Raw genomic sequence first — 27,701 nt, 5'->3', positions numbered from 1 at the left:
GTGTTTATTAATGACCTTGAGGTTGGCAGAGAGAGAAAAGTCTCCATCTTTGCTAATGACACTAAATTGTGTAAGGTAGTAGAATCAGACCAGGATGTAATTTCTCTCCAGAAGGACCTGGAGAGACTGGAAACTTGGACAGGTAAATGGCAGATGAGGTGTAATCCAGATAAATGTAAGGTTATGCATTAGGGAAACAAGAATAAACAGGCAACTTACTAATTAAATGGGGATAAATTGGGGGAATCCTTGACGGAGAAGGATTTAGGAGTGCTTGTAGACAGCAGGCTTAGCAATAGTGCCCAAAGTCATGCAGTAGCTGCAAAGGCAAACAAGATCTTGCATTAAACGGGCAATGGGTAGAAGGGAAGTAAACATAATTATGCCCCTTTATAAAGCATTAGTAAGACCACACCTTGAATATGGAGTACAATTTTGGGCACCGCTCCTTAGAAAATACATCATGGAACTAGAGAAAATGCAGAGAAGAGCCACCAAATTAATAAAGGTGAAGAACAATCTAACTTATGAGGAGAGGCTAGCTAAATTAGATTTATTTACATTACAAAAGAGGCATCTAAGAGGGGATATGATAACTATATACAAATATATTTGAGGACAGAACAAGGACCTTTCAAAATAACTATTCATGCCAAGGGCAGTACAAAGGACACAGGGTCATAACTTAAGGTTGGAGGAAAGGAGATGTCACCAGCAACAAAGGAAAGGGTTCTTTACAGTAAGGGCAGTTAAAATGTGGAATTTATTACCCATGGAGACTGTGATGGCAGATACAATAGATTTGTTAAAAAAAAAAGGACATATTTTTTAGAAAGGAAAGGTATACAGGGATATAACAAATAAGTAAACATGGGAATGATGTTGATCCAGGGAGTAATCCGATTGCCAATTCTTTGATTTAGGAACAAATTTATTTTTCCCCTTTTTATTATTATTGGATGATATTTCACTGGGGTTTTTGTTTTCCTTCCTGTGGATCAATTTACTGTAAGTAGGGAGGGAAATAGGATAAAGTATCTGTCGTCTAAATTTAGCATAGGTTGAACTTGATGGACCTATGTCTTTTTTCAACCTCATCTACTATGTAACTATGTAAAAAGGCAATTATTATAACAGTTTACAATGTAATTTATAAATCGAATACCATATGAGATATGACATTGTAAAACTAGGTCTCTCACTTCTCTTTTCCTTTTCTATCATGTAATATACCTGTTTTTTTTTTTTTTAATGTAGATGGCCGTCTCACTATACATATAAGTATATAGTACACAGCTATGTCACTTGCTCTGATATACTAACCTGAGGTCTCTACACTAAGTTCAATTTATACTCCTTGAGAGCACCCCATATTTACTCCATTATCAGGTCTATACCATATCTGGGCAAAAATAGCTAGGAACTAGATTGAGCCTTCAAAACTAGACATGGAACTGTGCAACAGGCTCCAATCATCTTCTACTCTCCATTCAAAGCTGAAAAGTGGTGAACCGGCAAGGCGGTGGGGGAAAGCATAATCTACATTTGAGAAAGAGCATTATGAGTTAAAAAAACTGTTCATTATAATTCCACCTATGATGAACTGTTCTATTGATTTCCTTGAAGGTATCACAATCTACAACGAATCTACCCTTCACCAAGAGCAATGAGAAATTTGAACACAGTTAAACTATAGGAAACCTCCCAAAGCCCAGAATAAGAAATCATAGTCTAGATACCAGCTTTGAGTCCTAGAATTGAGGCACAACAAAACTTATTTAACCACATTTCTGGAAGCTGTGCGGCTGTAAAGTGAAAAAACTATAACTAAGGAAGGAATGTATCCCTTTCCTTTTATTTTGGTGAAATGAGAGCTCTGGCAGGTTGAATCAATAAGCCCATATAAAAAAGAACAATCACTATAAATAAATAAAAACCACTAATTTACTAATCTTTCTGGTACAGAAAAAGTAGTCCAACCTGCTCCCTAGTAAGCATCAACCACAACCAGATTTTAGGAATGACAAAGGAATTAACAATTATGAGAATGTATTTAAGAATACATTACATAAACAAATAGATTACTGTATTTCTGGGTTATTCCTAGAACAATGCAAAGCTGGGGAGTCTGAAAAAAAGTGTTCAAAACCACTTTGAAAGTATTCCTTGAACAAACAATCAAAACGCAAGAGCATTTTCTGAGTTTGCTTTCCAGGAAATGTAATTAATAGGCAGTTTCCCCAAAACAAACATTATTAAATATCATATTCTTACATTTTATTTTTAAATAAGTACCAATAGTTGTGTATGAATTTCTGCAGATTAAACCCACTGTGGTGTTTAAATGACAGAAAGGATTGGAGAACCACTTTAAAGACAGTACATGCTATATATAATAGGTATTACCCAAGATAATTGCTTTTGTGCAGGAATCACAAACTGTCTTTGAAGTAGATATCTGCACCTGGATACACATTCAATTGAGATGCAAGAAGTGAGAGAATTGACAAACAGAATTTTTATTTACTTCCCACCCTGATGAACATTCTTTGTTTATTATCAGGGACTTCAAAACAAGACCTGTGTTTCCTGAGTTAACATTTAGACCCCAAGGGAAACAAATACACATTCCGCACAGAGATCAAACTACGGGACCTTTGACCTGTCCACCATTTATTGCCATCATATGATAGATCAGGTATTACTAGGTTGTCCCATCAACTTCAAAGAAACACACATAATTTAGGTTGAGCATATTTCCTCAACCAATCAGAAATCGCACTACATGTTGATCAATGCGTTTAGGAACACATTTAAACCACAGATGGGGTATTAGTTAATTAGGAGGGGAAAAGGAGAGAAGAGTTTTGGAGGGAGAGCTCAGGAAGTCCTATTGGAATTCCAATAGACATCATTTAAGATAATTATGATCATAATTCTTGTGCACTTGTAAATCTGTATATATATATCTGTGTTTTATATCAATGTATTGTTAGATAGGATGAACTGTATTGTTTTATTAGGCCTGTAATAAGTACAAACCTTATAAAGAAGTATAATTAGTTTATATTTAATGTAACATTTAATGTAATGTATTATATTTGTGTCATTGTTATATTTTGTTGCTGTTCTAATAAATTGCTGTTTATTTGATTGAAACCATCTCTATCATGTCAATAACTCTCATAAACCACGGTGTGCCTATGTGGATGTGTATCCTATTGGAACATATCTACACATCTATTTCCTTAAGTAATAGTTTTGCCCGTATTATTATATTAATTCTTATAAGCCAGAGATGGATAACTTATAAATGCATCTATATTTTTATGTATGGATAAGACTAGAAACATATTTGCTAGTTAGTTCTTATAAGCCAGCAATACTCATATAGATGGATATGTTATAAATACATCTATATTTCTATTTCTGGATAAGGCTAGACATTATCAGTAACATTTGGCGACCACGATAAGGGACACAAAATTGATGGTATTGTTTTAAATAAGCACCTAGATCTATGAATATAAAATAGATAAGGTTTAGGCTGAGTCAGCCACTTACCAGCAACAAAATCATGGTAATACATATACAGGTAAACCCCGTTATAGCACGCCCCGTTATACCGTGAAATCGGGTTTAACGTGGTTTTCACGTGGCTCCCGTTTTAAAAAAATGTAAATTTTTTTTACATGTAATTTTTTTTTGCACACTGCTCACACACTGCACACACACTGCACACACACTGCACACACACTGCACACACACTGCACACACACTCCACACACACTCCACACACACTCCACACACACTCCACACTGCACACACTCCACACTGCACACACTCCACACTGCACACACTCCACACTGCACACACTCCACACTGCACACACTCCACACTGCACACACTCCACACTGCACACACTCCACACTGCACACACTCCACACTGCACACACTCCACACTGCACACACTCCACACTGCACACACTCCACACTGCACACACTCCACACTGCACACACTCCACACTGCACACACTCCACACTGCACACACTCCACACTGCACACACTCCACACTGCACACACTCCACACTGCACACACTCCACACTGCACACACTCCACACTGCACACACTCCACACTGCACACACTCCACACTGCACACACTCCACACTGCACACACTCCACACTGCACACACTCCACACTGCACACACTCCACACACTCCACACTGCACACAGCACACTGCACACACTCCCAGCACACACTCACTGCACACGCTCCCAGCACTCACTGCACACACTCTACACTGCTCACACTCTACACTGCACTCACTGCACACTCTACACTGCACACTGCTCACAGCACACACTCCCAGCACTCACTGCACACACTCTACACTGCACACAGCACACTGCACACACTCCCAGCACTCACTCACTGCACCACTGCACACACTCTCATACAGCACACAGCTCTCACAGCACTCAGCTCACACACCACACAGCACTCACAGCACACTCTCACAGCACACAGCTCTCACAGCACACTACACCACACCTCCCACTCCCCCTCCCTACCTTTGGTGTCGGCTGCTGAGATCGGAGCAGAGCTGGCATCAGGAGGAGTGAGGGGGGGGGGTGTCGGGAGGAGGGGGGTGTCGAGAGGAGGAAGGGGGGTGTTGGGAGGAGGGGGGGGTGAGTGAGGAGCAGGCAGTGACTCGGAGGGCCGCGTGGGCTATGCCGCGGAGGGCCGGTAGGTGTGGGGGCCTGGGGGGGGGAGGGGAAATGTGAGAGAGAGGGGGATAGGGACACTTGAAGAGGAGAGATTGTGAGAGCGCCCCATGGAGGATTGAGGGGGCCTGTCTGAGGCCTGTGGAGGGGGCCTGCCGAGCTGACTGCTGATAGGTGGCCATGGAGGTGCCTGTCGGAAACTTCCCTTCTACCAGTCTGCAGCATGCTGCCTGGACAGGCATCTCAATGGACACCTTCCAACAGGCCAGCTCTGCGGATCAGGACAGATTAGTTTTGCTGACAGGGGTCTGGCACCTTTCCCATTACTCATTGGGCCCGGGACAAGAGGCCCTGCACACAGGACACACACAGGCAGCATACACACATCTCTATCCCCCCATGCTCTCCCCCCAAGTGTCTCTCTCTCCGCCGTGGTGTGAGGTAAGGAGCAGGTTGCCCTGCCGTTGCTAGGGGACGTGTAGGGCTTCCGGCCACCTCTTCCTTCCTTCCCTCCTCACTCCCTCCCTCCCGATCAGGCGCGCGGCGGCCATTTTTAAAAAAAATTAGCGCGACCCCATTACTAACGCGGTGGTCTCGGGGTGGACCCCGAGGACCGCGTTATAACGGGGTTTACCTGTACTAATAATAAGCTTATTTGTATAGTGGGTATTGGAAGAACTCTTAAGACTAACGAACATAAGAGGGAGGATACACCACTAATATATATTTTAAAGAAAAAAAACTAATTCTAATGATAGAAAAGTATATTGGATTAACCACTAAGAGCCGGCAACTTGTGGGGAGGACATACAGTAAAGGGGAAAGTAATTTTTATGAAAAAATTACAAAAATGGCTACAGTCTCTAGTTTAGACAGTTTTGTAGCAGCTTATATCACAAAGCATACAAGTTCAGACTTTGCATGTGATACTAAATTTCAAAATAATCCTTGGACACATTTCCAGGAAATATTTCATCAAGAGCTAAGGAGCTCAAAGAAAAGTAAAACATTGATGGGCAAAGCTGTTGCAAGTATGTATGCCGCATGCTTGACAATGAATGCCAAAATGGAACATTTTGAAATAGCACTTCAAAATTGTAAAGCCCAAAATATAAATTATGAAAAATAGATTGACAAATTGGAAAATCAAGTCAAGACTAACAACTCTTAATGAAGTTGTAAGGTCCTAACAAGTGGAAAATTACAAAAATAATAAAATTACCCAAAAAGAGGTAATTTATTGTAAGCAGACATTAATTAATGTAGAAACTGAAAGAGATCACATAAGTGCTTACAAAGTAATTCAAGATCAAGCTACTGAACTGAAAAAGGGCAAATGTATTGATCATGCCACGTGAAAACAAAAACAATTTCAGCTGCTGCAAACAATCTCAATATTGAAAAGACAGAAAGCCATAGCAGACAGATTAGGATATAGTGCATCTGATCCCACATATGCATATGAAATAGAGGATTGGGATCCTATGTGTAGTGAGCATGGAGATATTTGGGAAGAGGATTCTACTGAATCAAATCTTCATTTACCCATTGACATGGGGAAAATAATTGATGCACAGGCCACAGGAGGATATGGTTAATCAAGATTCCAGAGAGCTAGATACAGGAACAACTCCTGTCTCTGTGAGAACATGCCTATTCCCCTCTACTGAGGGGAATCAAACACTATTAGGGTTTGATAGTGCAGGTAAAGCCATACACCTTGCCCCCAATAGTACGTACCCCACACAACACTTAAAAACACTTATGGGGGTAGCTGATTCATTGGCAAATTAAAGTCAGAGGAACACATCAAATCACATGCAGTCAGTGTCCAGCAGAGATGTGAGTTACTTGGAGTTAGAAATTCAAATGTCCAAGGGCAAGTCTTACAATTAACCATTGACATGCATGAGAAAATTCAAATTGAGGACATGCCAGTTACACATCCTGTAGCACTAATGCCTCTCCCAAATGAACCTGGGCAACTTGGGTCTGATTTTCTGGTTCCCAATGAATGTTTGCTGGATTTGAATAACATTCTACTTTTTCAGACTGTCCCCAGCACAGATGACAGGATGGTAGTTATTCCAGACTCACATTCAATCTCTGCCATAAAACCTAACAATGCTGAATATGATTTATTTCAGATTATTGCCACTCATCAGGACAAGCATCTGTTAGAGTCTGTGCTTGAGACACACTGTGAAGCATTTGCGGTGCATAAACATGACTGTGGTAGAGTTGACACCTTTATTTCATTTATTTTATAAAAATGTTTTACCAGGATATAATACATTGAGAGTTACCTCTCGTTTTCAAGTATGTCCTTGGTAGACATGACTGGTATTGTTCCTGTTCCACAGAAAGAATACAGATTCCCAAAGGAAGCTGTCAGGTTAATAAAAGAAAGAAAAAACAGGGAATGAACCCCGAATGCCTGATGCTGCAAGCTGAGCAGGTAAACTTTTTAGTCCATAGAGCAGAGAGATAAGAACAACAGCGTCATGGATATAATAGCTTGATAAACTGTTAATCCTCCATATATAACCGAACTAACTCAGGATGGGGGGCTATAACGCATAAGCTGGTAGAAGTACAAAGAGGCACGTCAGAGAAGTGCTACAGAGTAAGTCACAGAAACCAGTAAATGCTAGCCTCACCTACACCCCGTGTCCCACGATGAATGGATCAGCTGGCAAGTACTCACAGTGAGAAGTGCAGACTGCCGGGTGTTGCTGATAGAAGGCGGCGTTTGTTCCATGCTGCTTGTTGTGATGGCGTGCTCCTGCCCATGATTAGTGTACAGAAAGGGATGGGGTAACTCGGCGGTCACAGCTCTCCATAGATCAACCAAGCGCAGTAAAAATAAAAGAATTTATTGGATCAAAAATATGACATCATCAGAGAGTAAGCACACTCTGACGCATTTCGTCCTGAAGCAAGGACTTCATCAAAGTAAAGTCCTTGCTTCAGGATGAAACGCGTCAGAGTGTACTTACTCCCTGCTGATGTCATATTTTTGATCCAATAAAGTCTTTTATTTTTACTGTGCTTGGTTGATCTATGGAGAGCTGTGACCGCTGAGTTACCCCATCCCTTTCTGTAGGTTAATAAAAGAGACCATTCACTCACTCCTGAGCAAAATGATATAGCTGACTCTTTGGCCAAACAAGGAGCACAAAGGGGGGGGGGGGGAGAATTGGAAAATCCCACAGATTAATGACAATTTGTGCTCCATGGGTTGTGCCATAACAAGGCCCCCAATGTCCCAGACATTTCAGCATTTCTGAAATGCAATCTCAGGTCCCTTAGATCAAAGAAATTCAATACTAATTGTCATGGCAGACCAGGCAATGTACACCTTTTTACCAGGATCATGCATTGAGCAAAACAAGTTAATTAAATAAATTGTACATTTATTTACAAGAAAAGGCGTATGCCTTTTCTTGAAAATAAATTTACAATTTATTTCACAATGATACACAAACTACAGCAAAAAGACACACTTACTTGGAAACAGGGGTAACAACCTAGACTCTCCTAGGTGCAGGGAATCCTAACCCTGATAACACTTGCAAAAACCGGACAGAAAATATGTCAGGCAGCTATCGCTGAAGCAGCCCTTTTCTTGCTGGAGACTTGAAACTGGAAACTTAGAATCTTAGAGGACTGGAAAACTGTCTGAGGGGCGCAAGGGGTTATAATACCTCTCAGTTTCATTCCAAAATTACTAGCTGATAGAAAAACAGGGCTAGCTGGAAATCTGAATGAACCAAGGGGCATGTGCAATTTGGAACTTCTGTCCCTGGTTCCCTCAATGTCACCCACGGTGACAGGCTTCTGCCAGTCTGGTGGTATCAATGGAAATGCAAAGAGTGTCCATTGATCTCAGGACGTGGATACTTGAGTCTTTCCTTCATGTCCAAATGGTCTTGACACCTCAGACATCCTCTGGGACTTTCATCTTGAGAGGTCCTGCCAGACCTACTGGCACCAATTAGTAGTCAAAGTGGCCTGTCAGAGCATTGGGTCTGAAAGTCCCAGATCATTTCCGTGCACAAGCGTATATATGTTTTAAAACACACAATTTAATAAAATATACACTTTAAAAATATCCTAAGTTTTGCTGGTATGGGGAATAGAATAAAAAAGCGGCACTTTATTTCTTACTAGCCATATTCCCCACACACTATAAAATAGATTTAGGATTGAACTTTAAAAGCCCCCTCACAACCTTATAGATGGTTTGAGTTCCCCCAGAACCTCTATGCAGGTAATAGGTTACCTGTACAGTAACTGGATATCCCCCCTAACCTGGGGACCCCTTATAGTTACAGGGATACTTTACATCCCTTTGCACCATTTACCTTTCTGGGCTGTGCTGAAGCAGGGACCCCTAGTGGGGAGTCGTGCAAGCGTTTTCAAGGGGAGATATTACCGAGACACTGTGTCTACATGCATCCAGGAATCCGTCTTGATTCCTGGGTACATTTTTAGTGGAACCAGCAACTCTGGCCCCTGACTAGATAGACACATTCTGACAACACATTCTCCGCAAAGCCCCCTTGAAAGTCATACCACAGCAATCCCTGCTTGCTGGCACCCCTGGAAAGGTAAAAACACAAAAATTTGTTGTCGCATAATTCCAGGTAATGCTTTTAACACAGTTGGGTCCAAGAGATGACACTCCTGAACCCCAACACATGGATCAGAGGTAACCAAACGGGTTTAACCTTTATTAGTGAGCCCGATTACCTCTTCACACTAAGTAATTTCTCTTTCTTGCTTCCTTCCTTTATTTCTTTTACTATTCATATTTGCTACAGGACGATGAAGGCCATAATTGTGATAACTTTCATGCACATGAGCATCGGTGTCATCGCTGATCCTTTTCTTGGTATCCAGGTTGAGCAGAATCCAGTCCAATGTGATGAGGGAGAGTCAATCCTTCTCCTTGTCTCAGCATTTGGAACAAGTGATGAAAAAGTGTCCTGTTGGGGTCCAGCTAACAAGCCCAACAACACAGGATGGATCCTCCAGTGGTCTCACTGCAACATCCATCCCTGGGACTTTATATAATAATGTGCAATTTATTCATGTGCCTGTCGTCGTAAATTTATCAAAATGGAACATGGCAGAATTTGGTTCCTGTATGCAAACTAATGTTTCACTATTACTTCCTTATTAGTAGATTTAGCTGCATCTCATGCAAGCAAAACTCAAGACCCCTTTTCAGGACAAGACATCCCTCACCAAAAAGGAATTTTCAGATCCAGAAAACTGCAGTGTAGATGGCATCATTGGGGCCATACCCGGACTTTTTGGATCCGGTATGTCAATTTGGAATAGGGCTGATCTAGAGGCAATCCATAAACATATTGTCAAGTTTGAACAGGAAGAGGGCCAACATGTCTTGAAACCAATCCTGCAGGGTATTGAGGGTATAGCTGATGAGGAAAGATTTACAATGTACAACATGCATGATATAACCATGTTGGTAAGGAAATCATTTGCACCACTTATGGCAGTTTTGTCCTTAACAAAATAAGTGACATCATCAGGGATATACAATCAGGAAAGGTACCATATATTCAAAAAGATAAAGATTTGTCCTGATGGTATTGTCCTCATACCTATAGTAACACTGGGGCTTGTAAACCATTGCCAATTTCCACCATTGGGGATTTAGGTAGAGTGACGCCACACTCAAATAGAGGTTTGCACCACTGTCATGGAAAGCAATCAGCCTGCTCATATATCAATATCCTGTATCTGTCCTTTACAATCTTGTTGCCTGTCTTCAATCAAGCTGAATCCTTGTTCGATAAACTGGCTCCTGTACACTCTATAGGATACCTATAAGAAGATGTCTACAATGAGAGGTTGACACTACCAGGACTTCTAGTACAAGTTGATGGGAACCGGCGGTTAACCAAACAGAGCATGCTGCACCGTTAAGGAGAACAGTGCTGTTGTGATGTCTTTGAAATCAACACTCTGATATGTGGCCTTAATCAAAAAGAGCTCACAGCAATGACGGAGTATAATAGAGTCAAAGACAATGACACCCAGAGACCTCAAAGAAATACTAGAGACTGCAACTGAAAAGATCAACTCAAGCTCCTTCCCTAAAGAAATTGGATGTCCGATACAGCTAACAAAATGGAGAACGCCTATGGTAAAAGTCACATACAACATGGATGGGCTGTATTGCATAGTGACTAACCACAGGGAATACCTCTATGGGGGTCAGTCAAGTCTAATACCTAACCCAAATTTTTGTTTTACCCCACGAGTCCACTACCATCTGAAACATAGTGATTACTCAGATTCCTGTCTTTAAGGAGAATTTACTCTTGGACAGTGAGCCGGATGGTCCGAATCATGAAAACTATATTCCTGAATTTGATGTAATCCACTATCAATAAATTTGCACAATCTATTAGATAGGAAGGACACACACATTATTTAAATTAATAACAACATGGATAAAACAGAGTCAAAATTAGTTGAATTATTGCATGGAGATTTTAGCCTTTCTGGATAAGGCTAGACATTATCGGTAACAATAGGTACACAATCATGTTTAGCATACTGTACCAAAGAGCATCCAGAATTCTACCATGTAAATTGCATGCACTAATACAACATACAGTGACAGATGTACATATACACACCGATAAAAATAGACATATAATTTTTAACTCACCTAAAATAGTGATGATCTTTTGATCACTTTTCTGACCAAGGGCATTGGCCACGTGACACACATAGATTCCAGATAAATTGTGGGTAAGAGGGTAGTTGAAATGCAGTGTATTATTTACAGCGAATAAACCTTCAGGCCAATTTCCACCTAACCTGTGTTAATAAAGTTAAAATTAAATTAGCATCAAGAGGTCCTACTTCCTTTCACAAAGTATAGTTTAAACTATAAAGTCATCTATTCAGCAACAACTAAGTGCAAGGGAAGGTACATCTACTAAAGAAATGACATCCAGATGTAGCAAAACCAGAGTCCGTGTTGACGCGATTGCACTTGGGGGAGGGGGGAGGGGGTTGCATGTTTCCTACTGGAACCCCCTGCAGTGCTAATCACACTGTGGTTGCGTGACCACGGCACTGTAGACAGTTGGCTTAATCTGTATGGTAAGCATAGGAGGCCAGAGATATAAACTCTTAGACACAGTATTTGTATGTGTGCATTGTTAGGTGTCCCTTCTTCAGCTATTCCAACTATAAATATAAGGCTCCTTGCAATGTATTCTGGCAAATTACTTGCAATGTAAGAGCAGGCTACACTGAACTAGAAAACAACAACATAGAAAAGTCTTTAGGTGCCTGCAGCCCTCAACCTTAGGAATTGTGTTGATAGAGTGCAGTCCTTAAATGTAATAAAATAATGTGAAAGAGAATACATAGTTACATATTAGATGAGGCTGAAAAAAATACATATGTCTAGAAAGTTCAACCTATGCTAAATTTAGACCACAGCTACTTATACTATATTTGTATTTACAGTATTTTGATTCAGAGGAAGGCAAACCAAAAAACCCTCCAACGCCATCTCCATAAGGTGAAAATTAAATTCATTCAGGACACCAATAATAATGGCAATCAGATTTTTCCCTGGATCAACATCCTTCCCATGTTTACTTGGTATATCCCTGTATATCTTTCCTTTCTAAAAATGTCTAACCTTTTTTGAAAATATCTATGGTATCTGCCACCAGTCTCCATGGGTAATGAATTCCACATTTTAACTGCTCTTACTATAAATAACCCCTTCCTTTGTTGCTGGTGAAATTTCCTTTCCTTCAACCTTAAAGAAAGACTATGTATCATTTTTACTGCCTTTGGATAAAAAGTTATTTTGAAAGCTCCTCGTATTGTTCCTGAATATATTTGTATATGGTTATCATATACCCTCTTGCATGCCTCTTTTCGAATGTAGACAAATCTAAATTAGCTAGCCTTTCCGAATAAAACAGATTTTCCATCCACTTTATTAATGTCATGGCTCTTCTCTGCACTTTTTGTAGTTCCACAATGTCTTTTTTATGGAGTGGTTGTGCTCCATATTCTAGGTGTGGTCTTACTAAAAAGCTTTATAAAGAGGCATACTTATGTTTACTTCCCTTCCATCCCCGTTTAATGCAAGGTAAGATCTTATTTGCCTTTGCAGCTACTGCATGACATTGGGCACTATTGCTAAGCCTGCTGTCTACAAGCACTCGTAAATCCTTCTCCCATAAGGTTTCACAATGAGCATGTGCAGACAGCGTTCCAAAGTGATTTATATTGAACACTGACATTCACCTTCTTTTGGCCATCCGGTCTTTCTTTCCCTATACACAAGACTCTTCCATATGGCAAATCCTTGTCACATCTGATCTTGCAAATAGTAACATGTACATTACCTGTATATCTGTATGGATTCACTTTTTCCCTCACTATATACAAGTCCATACCTATTAGGTCTTTTTATTTTTGTGTCCCCTATGTAGGTAAACCCGCCATTTTTTAAGTCCATTGATATTCGCTTTCGAGAAATTTACAAAATCTTGCTGCTTACCAAATTAATAGAATATTTGTATTGATTTCAATGTATGTATATTCTTCTACAAATTATGTATAATTTGTCTTGTAATACAGTATGTCTCAAATAAAAGTATGTATTTAAGCTACAGTGGACTAACATGTATGGTATGTATGTGGAGGCAACTATTTAATTTAGGGTTGTCGAGATGAGATGCATGTATCATTAACATTAGATACTTCTTACTTCGGAATATATTTGTTCCTTGAGCAGTTGGATCAGCTTATGAATATTAATATATTAAAATGAACTGGAACATCACATTATGCTAATGCTGTCCTGGATACCGAATGATGTCACACTATCAAGGGGATGAACACGAAAAAATTGATTTGGTTATTTATTGTAAATCGGGGAAGAGGGTTTCTTTGCTATAACACATCACCTAACAAAGGGCTCCCCCCAAAAAATGTTTTTACCTTTAAGTTTCATGCAATAAAAATCAGAGGAAGCAGCGATAAGAATCCAGTCTGCTGTTTGCAGGGAGACTTTCTATCTATTGATCCAATGACAATTTTGTGGCTAAACATTTTGGTTTTTAAGTTGTTTAATGAGAAAGGAGTGATCCTGCTTCACAGATATAAGGATGAGGATGTGGTATACTAGTACAGTAGATGAGGAGGTGCTGGCTAGGATCTAAATTAAGTGAACATCAAAAAAAGAAACAAGGAGACTCGTTATACCACGCTCACTATACAGTAGATACCTTCAGACTAGAGTTATCCTAATAAAACTAATCTTTAATTAGAACTTAAAAATTAAAATACAAACATACATGAATCGTTGCAAGAACCAATAAAATAATTTAAGAGTGTATATTCCTCTTTTATGAGATCAGTACTCATACATGTCTTATTGGCTTCAATATTCAGTCACAGAATAAGGGATTACTGTGGGTTTATGGTTTCATAAGATTTAGACCAGTGAATACTGTACTAAATTAATTACATTTAGAATGAGATCTATTTTCATGAGATCAGTACTCATATATATGTCTCATATTGGATTATACATTGCATCCAATAGAGAATTGTTGTGGTTAACCGTTATAGATACCCTTTTAGAGATACAGTTAAAAACTGATAACCCTATATGGAGTGGCAGATTTGGACCAATTTTCTCATTAGAATTCTATTAATCTGTGAAATTTTAATGCGAATAACTGTGTATTAACAAGTGCCACCTGTGTCGTGTTTTTGTTGAGGTTAGTTGTTTGGAGACAAACTATATATATTTGTTAATTTTACTAGTTTATGGATAGATGTCTTATCAAATCCCAAATCCCCAGAGTCTGTCCGTATGTTCTTTTAACTTGATAAATCTTTGAAAGATTCCTTCGTGTCCCACGTTACATTGGTGAGGCTGTGCTCCGGTTCCTGTATGGGTCAAGGTTATGTTGGTACAAGACTGGTCTTCACTGCTATACTTTGATAGACACAGAGAACTTAATTGTTTTAAAGGAAAAAAAATAATATTTATTTGTAAATGTGATTACTATTGGTATTACCCTTACATTTTATATTTTCTCACTTATTGTCAAGGATTTAATGGATTTTTAATGGAGGGGTTAATACCTTAATTACCTAAGTGGTCAGTAGCCAGTGTTTTCAATATTGGGGCCACTGAAGAAGAGGAGGAGGAGGATGACGATGGCCTTCATCCTGGTAGGGGTAAGTACAACTTTTATTAACTGTAGGGTTTCTGGCTATTGATTGCTTTGAATGGGCAAAAGTGCTATTAGAACATCTGGCTAATAGGTCTTTTGCCCATTACTGTGTGTGGTTCTGTTGGTGGTGGTGGTGTGGGGGTTGTTGGGAGTAAAGGGGGTGGGTGCCCATTGATTGCAAATGTGACTACCTGTGTCATAGAAAACCACAGTGGCAATCAATGGATTAAATGGCTAGTATTTGTTTTGATTTTACTGCACAGTAATTTGTATTTTATTGTAATGTGCAGAACTGTATAAGTGAATGGGCAAAAGTGCTATTAGCCATATTTGGCTAATAGGGCTTTTGCCCATTCCTGTGTGGTGGTGGTGGGGGGGGGGGGGGGGGGGAATGGGGCTTGTTGGAGGTAGAGAGGGTGGGTGGTTAGGCCTCTCAGGTGGACAGCGGGTGGAAAATTAAGGGATTAACCCTTTCTGCAACTCCCCCAAAGCCTAACCACCCACTCTGGGGTAACTACAAGCTTCAACCACCCCCTCCATCACCAAAAAAATGGTTACTGCTGTTTAACCCCTGCTAGCCACTAAGGTATGAAGCTACTTTTATTTTGTTTTTATTATATTGAATAGAAGGGGGTCTCTGGAGCTGAACCACATTACTTTCAGGTCTGGGGACCCCCTGCTTCCCAAGGTACAGGCCACAGCATGGGGTGCCGATATCTCCTGCAAGTTTAAATGTTCCGTCACGTGGGTTGTGAAACAGGACATTTAAACTTTCAGAAGATACCGGCACCCCATATATGGGCCTGTACCTCAGGAAGCAGGGAGTCCCCGGACCTGAAATTAATGCAGTTCCGCTTCGGAGACTTCCTACTTCAATCCTATGTAATAAAAATGTAAATAAAAACAGCGTGATCATTTGTATGAGCTGAGCAGGGCGACAGAGAGAGAGACCGCTTTTCTCAGCACAACTCTTTCACTCGTGGAAGGATTAACGCAGCAGGAGTCCCGTTCAGAAGCAGGGAGCCCCGCAGTGTTAATCCTTATGGGAAATTAGTATACTGAGTTTTTAGGTGTGAGGAAGGTGCGATTACAGATGCAGAACTATAGTCAGTTGCATGGCTACTATAGTCAGTTGCATGGCTGTGAGAATGGGCGGGTCAACCATGTGCAATGCCTTGACAGTGCGCTAAACAGTGCATAGCAGGTTGTAATGGCCCATCTGGATTAGCACAGCGGGTCCCTGCGTCTAAATGGGACTCGCGGTGTGTGAATCTTACCGTGTTACTACCGCTAAGGTAATGAAGGGGTTAATTAACACCCCCCCACCCGCAACCTTCCTGGTAAACTGAGCACCCACTTGGGCCAACTAACCCCTTTATTCAACCCCTTCTAAGGTAATAAAGCTGCTTTTATTTTATTTTAATAACCCAGTATTGAAGCAGGGGGTCTCCGGAGCTGAACCGCATTAAATTCAGCTTCGGGGACCCTCTACTTCCTGAGGGGTGCCAGTATCTCTCTGCATTGTTTACATGTCCCAGTCACGTGGGCCATGACGCAGAAGAATTTAAACTTGGCGGGAATACCGGCAATCCATAACGGGGCTGTAACTTGGGAAGCAGTGGGTCACCGGTGCTGAAATTAATGCGGTTCAGCTACGGAGACTCTCAGCTTCAATACTGTGCTATTAAAATAAAATAAAAGCCGTGTGATCACCTATTAGAGGCACGCAGGTAGAGTGACTAATTCTTTATCACTCTTCTTGTGCTCTCTTACAGACAGGTGCAACCCGGTAGGATTCACAAAGCACGAATCCCATTCAATGCAGGGAACTCCCGCTGTCTTTATCCTAATGGGCCATTAAATCACCTTACTAAGACAGTGTATTTAGGTTTGGCAGTGCTAGCAACCATAATGCTGCATATGTAGATCAGGCTTCCTTCAGCTGCAGTTTCCTTGCAACCAAATTCCAAATTAAATGAGACTCCATCTGAATTAAAAAACAAATGGCAAGAATCGATGCCACGGTTATATCATGTAGTTCTCATTTAAAAACAGACGGCAATATTATACAGTAGATATCTAGCCAAGTGGACATATGTCTTTTTTCAACCTCATCTACAGTACTATGCAATTATGTAACAATGGTGGATAAATCCGCCGTACTTTTTTTCTTACAATCCGACATTGGGATTAGAAATAAACACAGTTCGTGGAATGAGTTTACGTTAAACCTTGCGTCAGATTATTTCAAATCCGAGAAACTGAGCCCCTCATGGAGGGATTTTCAATCATTAGTGTGGATTAAAGTTGGTACAATCAATCCAACATCGGATTTAAACACACGGATTGGATTATTAATGAAAAACCCGGGAAAATCCAGGAAAGGGATATCTCTACCTGTAACTATATACATTTAGTTCCGGAAATAATTGGACACTGATACAAGTTTTGTTATTTCGGCTGTATACCAAAATAAATTCAAGTTACAGTTAAATAATGAATATGGGCTTAAAGTGCAGTCTATCAGCTTTAAGGTGAGGGTATTCACATCCAAATAATGTAATAATGAATATGGGCTTAAAGTGCAGTCTATCAGCTTTAAGGTGAGGGTATTCACATCCAAATAGGAGGAAGGGTTTAGGAATTACATCTCTTTAATATGTAGCCCCCTCTTTTTCAAGGGACCAAAAGTAATTGGACAATTGACTCAAAAGCTGTTTCATGGACAGGTGTGGGCTATTCCTTCGCTATTTCATCATCAATTAAGCAGGCAAAAGGTCTGGAGTTGATCCGCATTTGGAAGCTGTTGCTGTGAACCCACAACATGCGGACAAAGGAGCTCTTAATGCAAGTAAAACAGGTCATCCTTAGGCTGCAAAAAAAAAAATCCATCAGAGATAACAAGAACATTAGCAGTGGCCAAATTAACAGTTTGGTACATTAAGAAAAAAAGCACACTGGTGAGCTCAACAACACAAAAAGGCCTGGACGTCCACGGAAGACAACAGTGGTGGATGATCGTAGGATGATTTCCATGGTAAAGAAAAACCCCTTCACAACATCCAGCCAAGTGAAGAACACTCTCCAGGAGGTAGGCATATCATTATCCAAGTCTACCATAAAGAGAAGACTTCACGAAAGCAAATACAGAGGTTTCACCACAAGGTGCAAACCATTCATAAGCCTCAAGAATAGAAAGGCCAGATTAGACTTTGCCAAACAATATCTAAAAAAGCCAGCCCAGTTCTGGAACAGCATTCTTTGGACAGATGAAACTAAGATCAACCTGTACCAGGATGATGGGAAGAAAAAAGTATGGAGAAGGCTTGGAACGGCTCATGATCCGAAGCATACCACATCTGTAAAACACGGTGGAGGCAGTGTGATGGCATGGGCATGCATGGCTTACAATGGCACTGGGTCACTAGTCTTTATTGATGGTGTCAGAAGACAGAAGCAACCGGATGAATTCTGAAGTGTATAGGGATATATTGTCTGCTCAGATTCAGACAAATTCAGCGAAATTGATTGGACGGCGCTTTACTTTACAGATGGACATTGGCCCAAAACATACTGCGAAAGCAACCCAGGAGTTTTTTTAAAGGCAAAGAAGTGGAATATTCTGCAATCACCTGATCTCAACCCGACCGAGCATGCATTTCACTTGCTGAAGACAAAACTTAAGGCAGAAAGACCCACGAACAAACAACAACTGAAGACAGCTGCAGTAAAGGCCTGGCAAAGAATCACAAAGGAGGAAACCTAGCGTTTGGTGATGTCCATGCGTTCCAAACTTCAAGCAGTCATTGCCTGCAAAGGATTCTCGACAAAGTATTAAAAATGAACATTTTATTTATGATTGTGTTAATTTGTCCAATTACATTTGAGCCCCTGAAATAAGGGGACTGTGTATGAAAATGGTTGCAATTCCTAAACGTTTCATACGATATTTTTGTTCAACCCCCTGAATTAAAGCTGAAAGTCTGCACTTCTATTGCATCTCGGTTGTTTCATTTCAAATCCATTGTGGTGGCGTACAGAGCCAAAATTATGAAAATTGTGTCAGTGTCCAATTATTTCTGGACCTGTGTGTGTGTGTGTACTGCACCGACACACTTTATTCGAGCAAATACCCGGTATGTACCTGGCAGATACCTGGAATGCGCCGCTCCTAACCTCTGACAAGCCCCGTTGCATTTGCCTTCCCAGCCTGGGTTCATGCCTGGCTGATGGGCGGCTGATCTGTTAAATGATAATGATTAGGATTTAATAGGCTGCAATGCTTCGCGTGTCTACCAGATGGCATAAATTCATGAATTGTAATGCAGTTTATATATATATACTGTGCAGTATTGCAGCCAGCGGGAATAAAATGCTTCAATCCCTGCTTGGAAAATAACTCAATGCACTCGGGCAGAAAACAGTCACAAACCTCAATACACCCGGGTATACCCGAATACGTGGGACTAGCCAAGCTCGAATAAAGTGTGTCGCCAGTGTATATCCCCTGATGAAATCTGGTTGCGGAAGAAACGCGTAGGGTCACGTGGTGAGGAGAGACCTACGGTGTCTGATTGAGAGCCATTCTTGCCAAGGAGCAGTGGAAGTGCAGGCTGCCGTTTTTGCTGGGAATATCTTTGTGCAACAGCACCCCTATACCAGGAACTCCAACGCTGCTATCGCTGGTGTGCCAGAGGACTCTTTACTATAGTACACCGACAGTGAGGTCCCATATTCCGGCGGAACAAACAGACGGCGGTCACCCAGCTGTTTTGGCGCATGAGTCTAATCTCATACCACGCTTTATTATCATGGCGAATTTGTGAGTTTGAATTTGTCTGAACGATTGTTTTATTAAACCTTTTGTTATCTTTTATCACACGAGAATTGGGCGCTTTTTTATATCTCTCTGATAGGTACTGGACGGGAGTTTGTTGAACCCGGAGAAAAGAAGCAGCCAGAATCCAAGTTTGTATATTAAGGTTTTCATTATACATCACATGCATATGTGACTTTCATTTTAATGGACTTCAGACTTTTCCTTTTCCAAACACACACCCACTGGTTAATATAAGTCACTTAGGTGGAACAATATATACCAAATGTATATAATCTATCATTAGCATCTAGTGGCAAAGGTGTTTATTGTATGTATGTATATATATATATATATAAATAATGTGTGTGACGTTTATAATAAACTTTATTTAGTGAGTATACCCGAGTGCTAATTTTGGAATACTTTTTCCCTTTTTTGTCTTTATATATTTCTTATTCCAAGCACCATTAGTGGCTTTTCATTAGATAGTCTATGTACTAATTGTGGAACTCTGTATATAGTACAGGTCTGTAGCAGGCAATCTCTTTTTGTGTTGATATAGCTATATATATATATACAATTTATTTACCATATTGCTTTGAGCGCTGCTTCTTTGTTTTCTCGCCTGGGAAAGCATTGGTGTATATATATATATATATATATATATATATATATATATATATATATATATATATATATATATATATATATATATATATATATATACATACACCAATGCTTTCCCAAGCGAGAAAACAAAGAAGCAGCGCTCAAAGCAATATGGTAAATAAATTGTATTAAAGACAATACATCAGCACAGATCAAACCAACATTTCGGTCCAGAAAGGACATTCCTCAGGGAGTGCACACACATCTATCTATAATCAGAAAGGCAGATACTCTCTGTTGCAATGACGTCAAGGTGACAGTAAAAAACACATTGCAAAAAACAATCCACAAAATCAAGTGATACAGATATACATGTACAGTAATACATCCAAGACACACATACATTGTGCCAGAACAAAGAACAAAGTATCAGAGCCTTTATAATATATATATATATATATATATATATATATATATATATATATATAGTTTGTAGGCAGCAATTGGAAAATTAGAATGAGGTATCTAGACCAGGGATGCACAAACTTTGTCTGGGCCCCCCTGCCTGCTCCCCCCCCCCCTTAACTTTACTCCGGCGTCATCTGAAATCACGACGTCGCATTGTGGCCATTTGACACCACGTTGTCATAGCGATGTCACCAGAAGCCGCCAGAGACAAGGTAAGAGGGCGTTACAGGGGCCTTGTGCGCTCCCCGGGCATTTCATTTAAATGTTGTGGGGAAGACCACAGGGACTCTGTAAGCACTGCGCTCCCTCTTCCCCCCCCCCCCCCCATCCCCAGCTTGGGCACCCCTGATCTAGACCAACAAGGAGCACAGTTAGGGGAATAAATGTCGAGTCCAGAATACTGTCCTTACTGTAACAGTCAGTGATCCGTGCAGCAAAAAAGATTGCCTCTCCTGCAGTGATAGAAAGCAGGGTATAGTTAACCACGCTATGGTGGTTCAAATACCATCAAAGGGCAGAGGTGTGTAAATAAAAGAAACCAAGCTTGAAAACCAGAGTATTAATGACAGTTACTGTTGGTCTGGGCTGCAAATTTAAAAAAAAAAAAAATGGGCGTCAAGTAGACGGTATAGGTTAAAGAAACAATATACCGTACTAGTTAGGCTTTGGTGCAAACAGCGAAAAAAAGACGGTGCAAAACAGCGCTAAAAAATAATATAAATGATAACAATACTTGAAATAAATATTGCAGGCAGCCTGGCAAATACTGACTGTACAGTCAGAAAATGAACCACAGAGAAAAGAAAGAATTGCCGGCGCCAAATCACTTCTTTAAATAATAATAACCAAACCGTCTCTTGAAAAGTCCCAAAAGTGTCCTTGTCTTGAAAAGTCCCAAAAGTGTCCTTGTTTGGTGCAACCAGCGAACATCGAAATCAAATATAGAATGCAGGAACATAAAAAAGTGTTAGTTGAAGATTGTAATATTATAAATCTGACTGACTCTTCATTGTCCTGTTTCAAAACACACATACTTGCAAAGTAAGGTACGGATGCCTGATAAAGAACACACATCGGTACACTTGACACTGGGCAATTCTATATGTACAGTAGATCGGAGTATCCAAGTCAGATCACAGTCAATAAGTCAAATTCAGTTAACTGCTGAGATTGATTAAATACAGTATATTACATGTCCAAGGTTTCTGAGGCAAGAGACTCAGTTATAGCTTCCGCATATATATAAATCAATAAGTTAAAATTGATAACTGCAGAGATAACAAAAATAACCCAAAGAATCCAAGCTTCTCGAGCGAAACCCACCCAATAAATATCACTGAAACCTGTCCCATATACAGATGTCAAGGACTCAGTTGCAGCCTCCGCAGACAGACCAATTGTCAAGAAGTAAATTCATAGTTGTCATTAAGGCAAATATTAAACAGCAAAATATATGGTTCCCATGGTGGCACTCATCCACGAGCCGCAACATAACCATGTATGCAAGTACCAACATTCTTATCATGGTCAAAATGATGCACCTGGTTTATGTATGTTCAGCGAGTATTAAGAAAACAAGATAAAGTCAGGATAATATTCAGACATTTGAGCCGGACAGTATTGAGTTCAGTGATCCAGTGGCATTCTCTGTGAAGCAGAAGTTGCCCATGGTTGCCACCATGGCATACTAACATGGTAAATTGGCATACACCAGTTCAGAAAGCTGATGGTCAGCCGCCATAAAGTGTTTAGCCACTGGGTTTATCTGAGTGATGGTATGTAGGGCAGAGCGAATACTTGATCTGTGTATTCTTTCTTTAAATGACCGGTGTCTTGCCTAAGTAGTATAGGCGACAGGAGAATTTGATCAGGTATACCACATGTGGTTGTGCAGGTGAGACTGTGACAAATGTTTGTAAACTTTGTCATTGTGGGGATGAGTATCAGTATCAGGCTATACCAGATCACACACCCTTTATACTTATAGCATCCTGGTTTACCAAGAAAGTTAGTGCGAGCTGCAGAGAGTATTTAGCTACCGGGTCCATAATCACAAGAAGATCCCTTTCGGTTTTTACCTCGTGTGACAAAATAGGGTTGTTCCTAAAAGATGGGTCAAGCCTCCCATTGGTGGGAGGTCCTTTAAATATACTCTCTGCACTTCATTCCTTGCCGAGCATAACTCCAGTGTGTGACGCTGAACCTCACTACTCCGTGCCTGTCTGCCATTACCTTGCTGCCTGACCCTGCCTGGAACTTGTACCTTGTGATATTCTCCTGCATGGACCCTGGCTGTGGAATACGACGACACTGCTCTCTCCTGCACTGACCCTGGCTTAGGCACGACTACTACTCTATTCTCTCCAATCCTGACACCGGCTACGTACCCCAACGATCTGCTACTCTTCACTCCTAGACCCGGCAAGTACCTTATTTACGCTGTCCTCTATTACCCTGATCCGGCCTGCAAGACTATCCTACACTCTAGACGCGCCCTCGTGGTTGTGTTTGGCGTTCTATACCAATCCCTACCTCAACCCCGCGGTCGCAGCCTCGTTTGTGGTGAGCTACGCGGTACAGTATGCTCGGCCAAACAAACTTCGACCCCGCTGAGGTAGGAAGAGTCCTGAGCACACACGCCAACGCCCTGTCAAGCCTTGAAAATAAATGGGAGTCTAATGACCAAAATTTGAGAACCCTCCGGGAGGACTTTAGAACCTTATCCCTCCATCTACAAGGGCCACGCACGGACCTCGTGCAATTGGTCACTAGTACCCCTCCCATGCCTGCTTATCTGTCAGAACCCCGATTTCCCACGCCCAATCGGTATGGGGGAAATCCTTACGAGTGTCCGGGTTTCCTTAACCAATGTTTCATTCAGTTTGAGATGAATTCTTCCCGCTTCTCTTCTTCCCGTTCCAAGGTAGCCTAAATAATCTCTCTCCTCATAGATTTTGGGGTTCTGGAGCTTGATGGGTTACGCAGCTGTTGTTGGAGGTGTGGCCTTCCTCTCCATGGTTTAAAGCTCGCCCGTCCCACTTTTGTAATTAGCAGTTTTTATCATGATCCTGTGTATCACAGACCCAGTATGGTCTTTCTCCCTCCAGCAGAAAAGAGAGGTGTATGAGAATTATGCCAGGTAGTGTTAGGACCTGCATTGGGCATGCCGTGAAGTGGCTGCAGGCTTATAACCTTTTGGCCAAAGGGTTTAACTAAATGACCCTTTCTTTCTTGAGCAGATAAGCACTGAGGTATTGCACTATATGTTGTGTCATTTTGTATGATGCACTGGCTTTTCTGTTTTTGTCCTCATAGATGATGCTCTTGCCTGGGCTTCACCCATCTGGGAGCGAAGATCCGACCTCACTCAAAGCGTTGGAGCTTTTACCAAGGAGTTCCGCAGGGTGTTCAATACACCAGGTCGAAAGGTATCTGCAGTTTCTTCTCTATTCTTTATTTCTCAGGGTACCTGCTCTGTCGCCCAGTATGCACTCGAGTTTAGGACTATTCCCGCAGAGACGGATTGGAATGGAGCATCATTGTCTGCTGCCTTCTGGCAGGGATTGTCTGAGACTGTGAAAGATGAACTTGCGACTCATGATCGGCCTACTGATCTGGAGGATCTCATTGCGGTCTGCATCAAGGTGGACCATCGCCTCCAGGAGAGAAGGACTGAAGGGAGGTGGTGAGAAAGATTGCAGTGCGGTGACCCACATATTCACCATTTGTGTGATACATGCCTTGATTTTATTGCTCAATTGTGAGTGCGCTTTTTATATTTATACATAAAGAACATATTTACTTTATTGATCTGTACTATGGTAGTTTCTTCTATCTCTCCACATCATTCATTCACCACCACTTGTGCCATTGGTTGAGAACCCTGATCAACACATATCCTCTGAACAATACGTGTAGCAGCCCTTCTTGCAAGTGCCTGACTTTCTTCTGTATCCTGTGAGTAGGCTGAGCATAAGAGCCAAGAATATATAGTGTTGTATTTCAAACATCCCTTACATCTACACTTATATTGTATGCACTGTTTGTCGTCTTTTCCCTTATATGCTCCCCCTGGATTGTTTGAGAATTATCCATGCATCTTGGAACCTGTGAAAACAGGTCCCACCAGAGGGTTTGAGCTAGGATATTAGACCTTTATTTTTTCACCTATTTATCACATATGTGTAGTATATAGTTATAAACACATTTATTGCTTATATTCACTTCCAGCAGTTCGTGCCTTTTTCTTTCACCTTCACGTATCCCTGGTTCAGCCATGGACACACTTATCCATGGATTTCGTGGTGGATTTACCCAATTCTAATGGTATGAACACTATTCTTGTAGTAGTAGGTCGGTTCTCCAAGCAATCACATTTTGTACCACTCAAAGGCCTGCCTAGCTCTCCCAAACTTGCTGAGATATTCATCAAGGAGATCTTTCGTCTACACGGGGTTCCAACAGTGATTGTATCTGATAGAGGATCGCAGTTCGTATCTAAATTTTGGCGCTCTTTTTGTCTTCAGTTGGGCATATTTCTTCATTTTTCTTCTGGGTATCACCCGCAAACTAATGGGCAGACGGAGAGGACTAATCAATCTTTAGAGCAATTCATTTGGTGCTTCGTGTCTGATTCCCAAGACGATTAGTCGGAATTCGCACACAATAACCTTCATAGTGAATCAACCACTGAATCTCATTTTTCATCAATTATGTATTTCCTCCTGCTACTCTTCCTCTTACAGTTTCTACCTCAGGGGTCTCAGCCGCTGACGACAGGATCAGGGAACTTCAAGTTCTATGGAAAAGGACTGAAAGGAACATCAAATCAGCGGTCAAGTGACAGAAACGTCAGGCTGATCGCCATCGTAGACCAGCTCCTAAATTTAAGCCCGGTGACAAAGTCTGGTGGTCTTAAAAAAATATTAGGCTTAAGGTTCCGTCAATGAAGTTTGCACCTAGATTCCTCGGTCCGTTCTCTATTTCTGAAAAAATCAATCCGGTAGCTTATCGCTTATCTTTACCTCCTTCCATGAAAATTCCCTCAGTTTTTCATGTGTCCTTGCTCAAACCTGTGATCCAGAATGCTCATTCCATTCCCCTTCTCCCTATCACTTCCGTTTTGGTACAGGGTCAGCCCGAATACGAAATCCAATCTATCCTGGATTCAAAATTCTCTCGAGGCTCCTTACATTATCTCGTTCATTGGAAGGGATTCGGTCCTGAGGAGAGATCATGGGTTCTGTGTCATCGGATTCATGCAGCAAGGATGGTCAGGAACTTCCATTTGAATTTTCCAGAGAAGCCTTCATGAAGTCGCCTGGAGGTCGCTCCTAGAGAGGGGGTTGGGGGTACTGTGAGGATTCGCTGTTCTGGTGCTTCTGTCCCCTTAACCCTTACTCGCTTCTGTCCCCTTAACCCTTACTCTGATTCCTGTGGCACTCCAGAGAGGCAACCTAATAGTTGCACTTACGAGCGGCGCAGGCGCTCTGCGCGGGTTCCGTCTGCCTCTTCTGTTTCCGGGCACAGGATGTGCTCCCATTACTCTGGCGTTGACGCGCGGTGCGTGTGCGGTGCTCGGTCTCCCCGTCGGTCTGCGGTCTCCGCCCCTCGTTTTCGGCCCCGCCCTGACATCAGGACTACATGGCGCGGCTGTCCCTGCGCTACTCTGTTCCTGCGAGTCCCACCTCTGGTCTCCGCCCCCGTACTGGCGTGGGTGTTATGGCGTGCGACCGGGTCGCCAGCGTGATGCGCGGGTTGCGCGCACACTCTGATGTGGTCTCAATTGGCTGGGTAATAGGACACACCTGAACGATCCAGCAGCCTATCAGGAACTGCAGCCCCACATCCTTGATGCCTCCCATTGGTGGGAGGTCCTTTAAATATACTCTCTGCACTTCATTCCTTGCCGAGCTGAACCTCACTACTCCGTGCCTGTCTGCCATTACCTTGCTGCCTGACCCTGCCTGGAACTTATACCTTGTGATATTCTCCTGCACTGACCCTGGCATTGGAATACGATGACGCTGCTCTCTCCTGCACTGACCCTGGCTTTGGCACTACGACTACTCTACTCTCTCCAATCCTGACTCCGGCTACGTACCCAACGATCAGCTACTCTACACTCCTAGACCCGGCAAGTACCTCGTTTACGCTGTCCTCTATTACCCTGATCCGGCCTGCACGACTATCCTACACTCTAGACGCGCCCTCACGGTTGTGGTCGGCATTCTATACCAATCCCTACCTCAGCGCCGCGGTCGCGCCTCGTTTGTGGTGAGCTACGCGTTACAGTTACATTCAGTTTGCAGTGCTTTATAAAAGTATTAACTATAATTAATTATTATTAATTAAATGTATCCAAGTGGCAGCTCTACGTATTACTTCTGCCGTTTACCCAGTTCTTTCTATCCAAGATGTGCCTATTGCACTGGTTGAGTGGGCTTTAAAGTTTTTCGGTAAAATCATGTTGGCTAATTGGTAACTTATTGTAATGATATCTCAGCCATCTCGCAGTTAGGGCCTTAGAAGTCTTTTATCGGGAGGTGTGGCTGTGAAGTCACATGAGCGGTTCACCCTCATTGGCTGAATCGCACTGCAAAAACAATGCTATTTTCAAAAATTACACGGTTGGTCGCGCGCTCTATGGCCTGCCTCATAGAGGTACAGTATGACCTTTTGTTCGTGTCGCGCACGGGCACTATAATCGCGGCCTAAGGGTGTTTGTTGGAAGAGATTCCTCTCTAAAAGCACCAATTGCTGCTATTTGTACTTTTAATGATCTGGGCCATGCGCTATTTTCAAACCCTGT

At 41.6% G+C, this 27,701-nt stretch overlaps 1 protein-coding gene across 3 annotated transcripts in view; it reads right to left on the bottom strand.

Moving 5' to 3' along the window:
* LOC142489190 (nectin-3-like) overlaps positions 1-27,701 on the bottom strand; it is a 149,338-nt gene that overhangs the window by 14,524 nt on the left and 107,113 nt on the right. Inside the window, exons 5-6 of one of the 3 annotated variants that reach the window (XM_075589544.1) lie at positions 11,439-11,590; positions 220-319 (exon numbers count right to left, since the gene is read on the bottom strand). In XM_075589544.1, coding sequence (XP_075445659.1) covers positions 309-319; positions 11,439-11,590 — 163 coding nt within the window. In that variant the 3' untranslated portion in view covers positions 220-308. Of the gene's footprint in view, positions 1-219; positions 320-371; positions 470-11,438; positions 11,591-27,701 lie in introns of those variants that run through there. The other 2 variants (XM_075589545.1, XM_075589543.1) reach the window with 2 other exon arrangements.

Source organism: Ascaphus truei, chromosome 3, assembly GCF_040206685.1.
Source record: "Ascaphus truei isolate aAscTru1 chromosome 3, aAscTru1.hap1, whole genome shotgun sequence".
Taxonomy (NCBI): domain Eukaryota; kingdom Metazoa; phylum Chordata; class Amphibia; order Anura; family Ascaphidae; genus Ascaphus; species Ascaphus truei.
The sequence above is the reverse complement of the archived record's forward strand: the minus strand, read 5'-3'. Positions and strand labels throughout refer to the sequence as shown.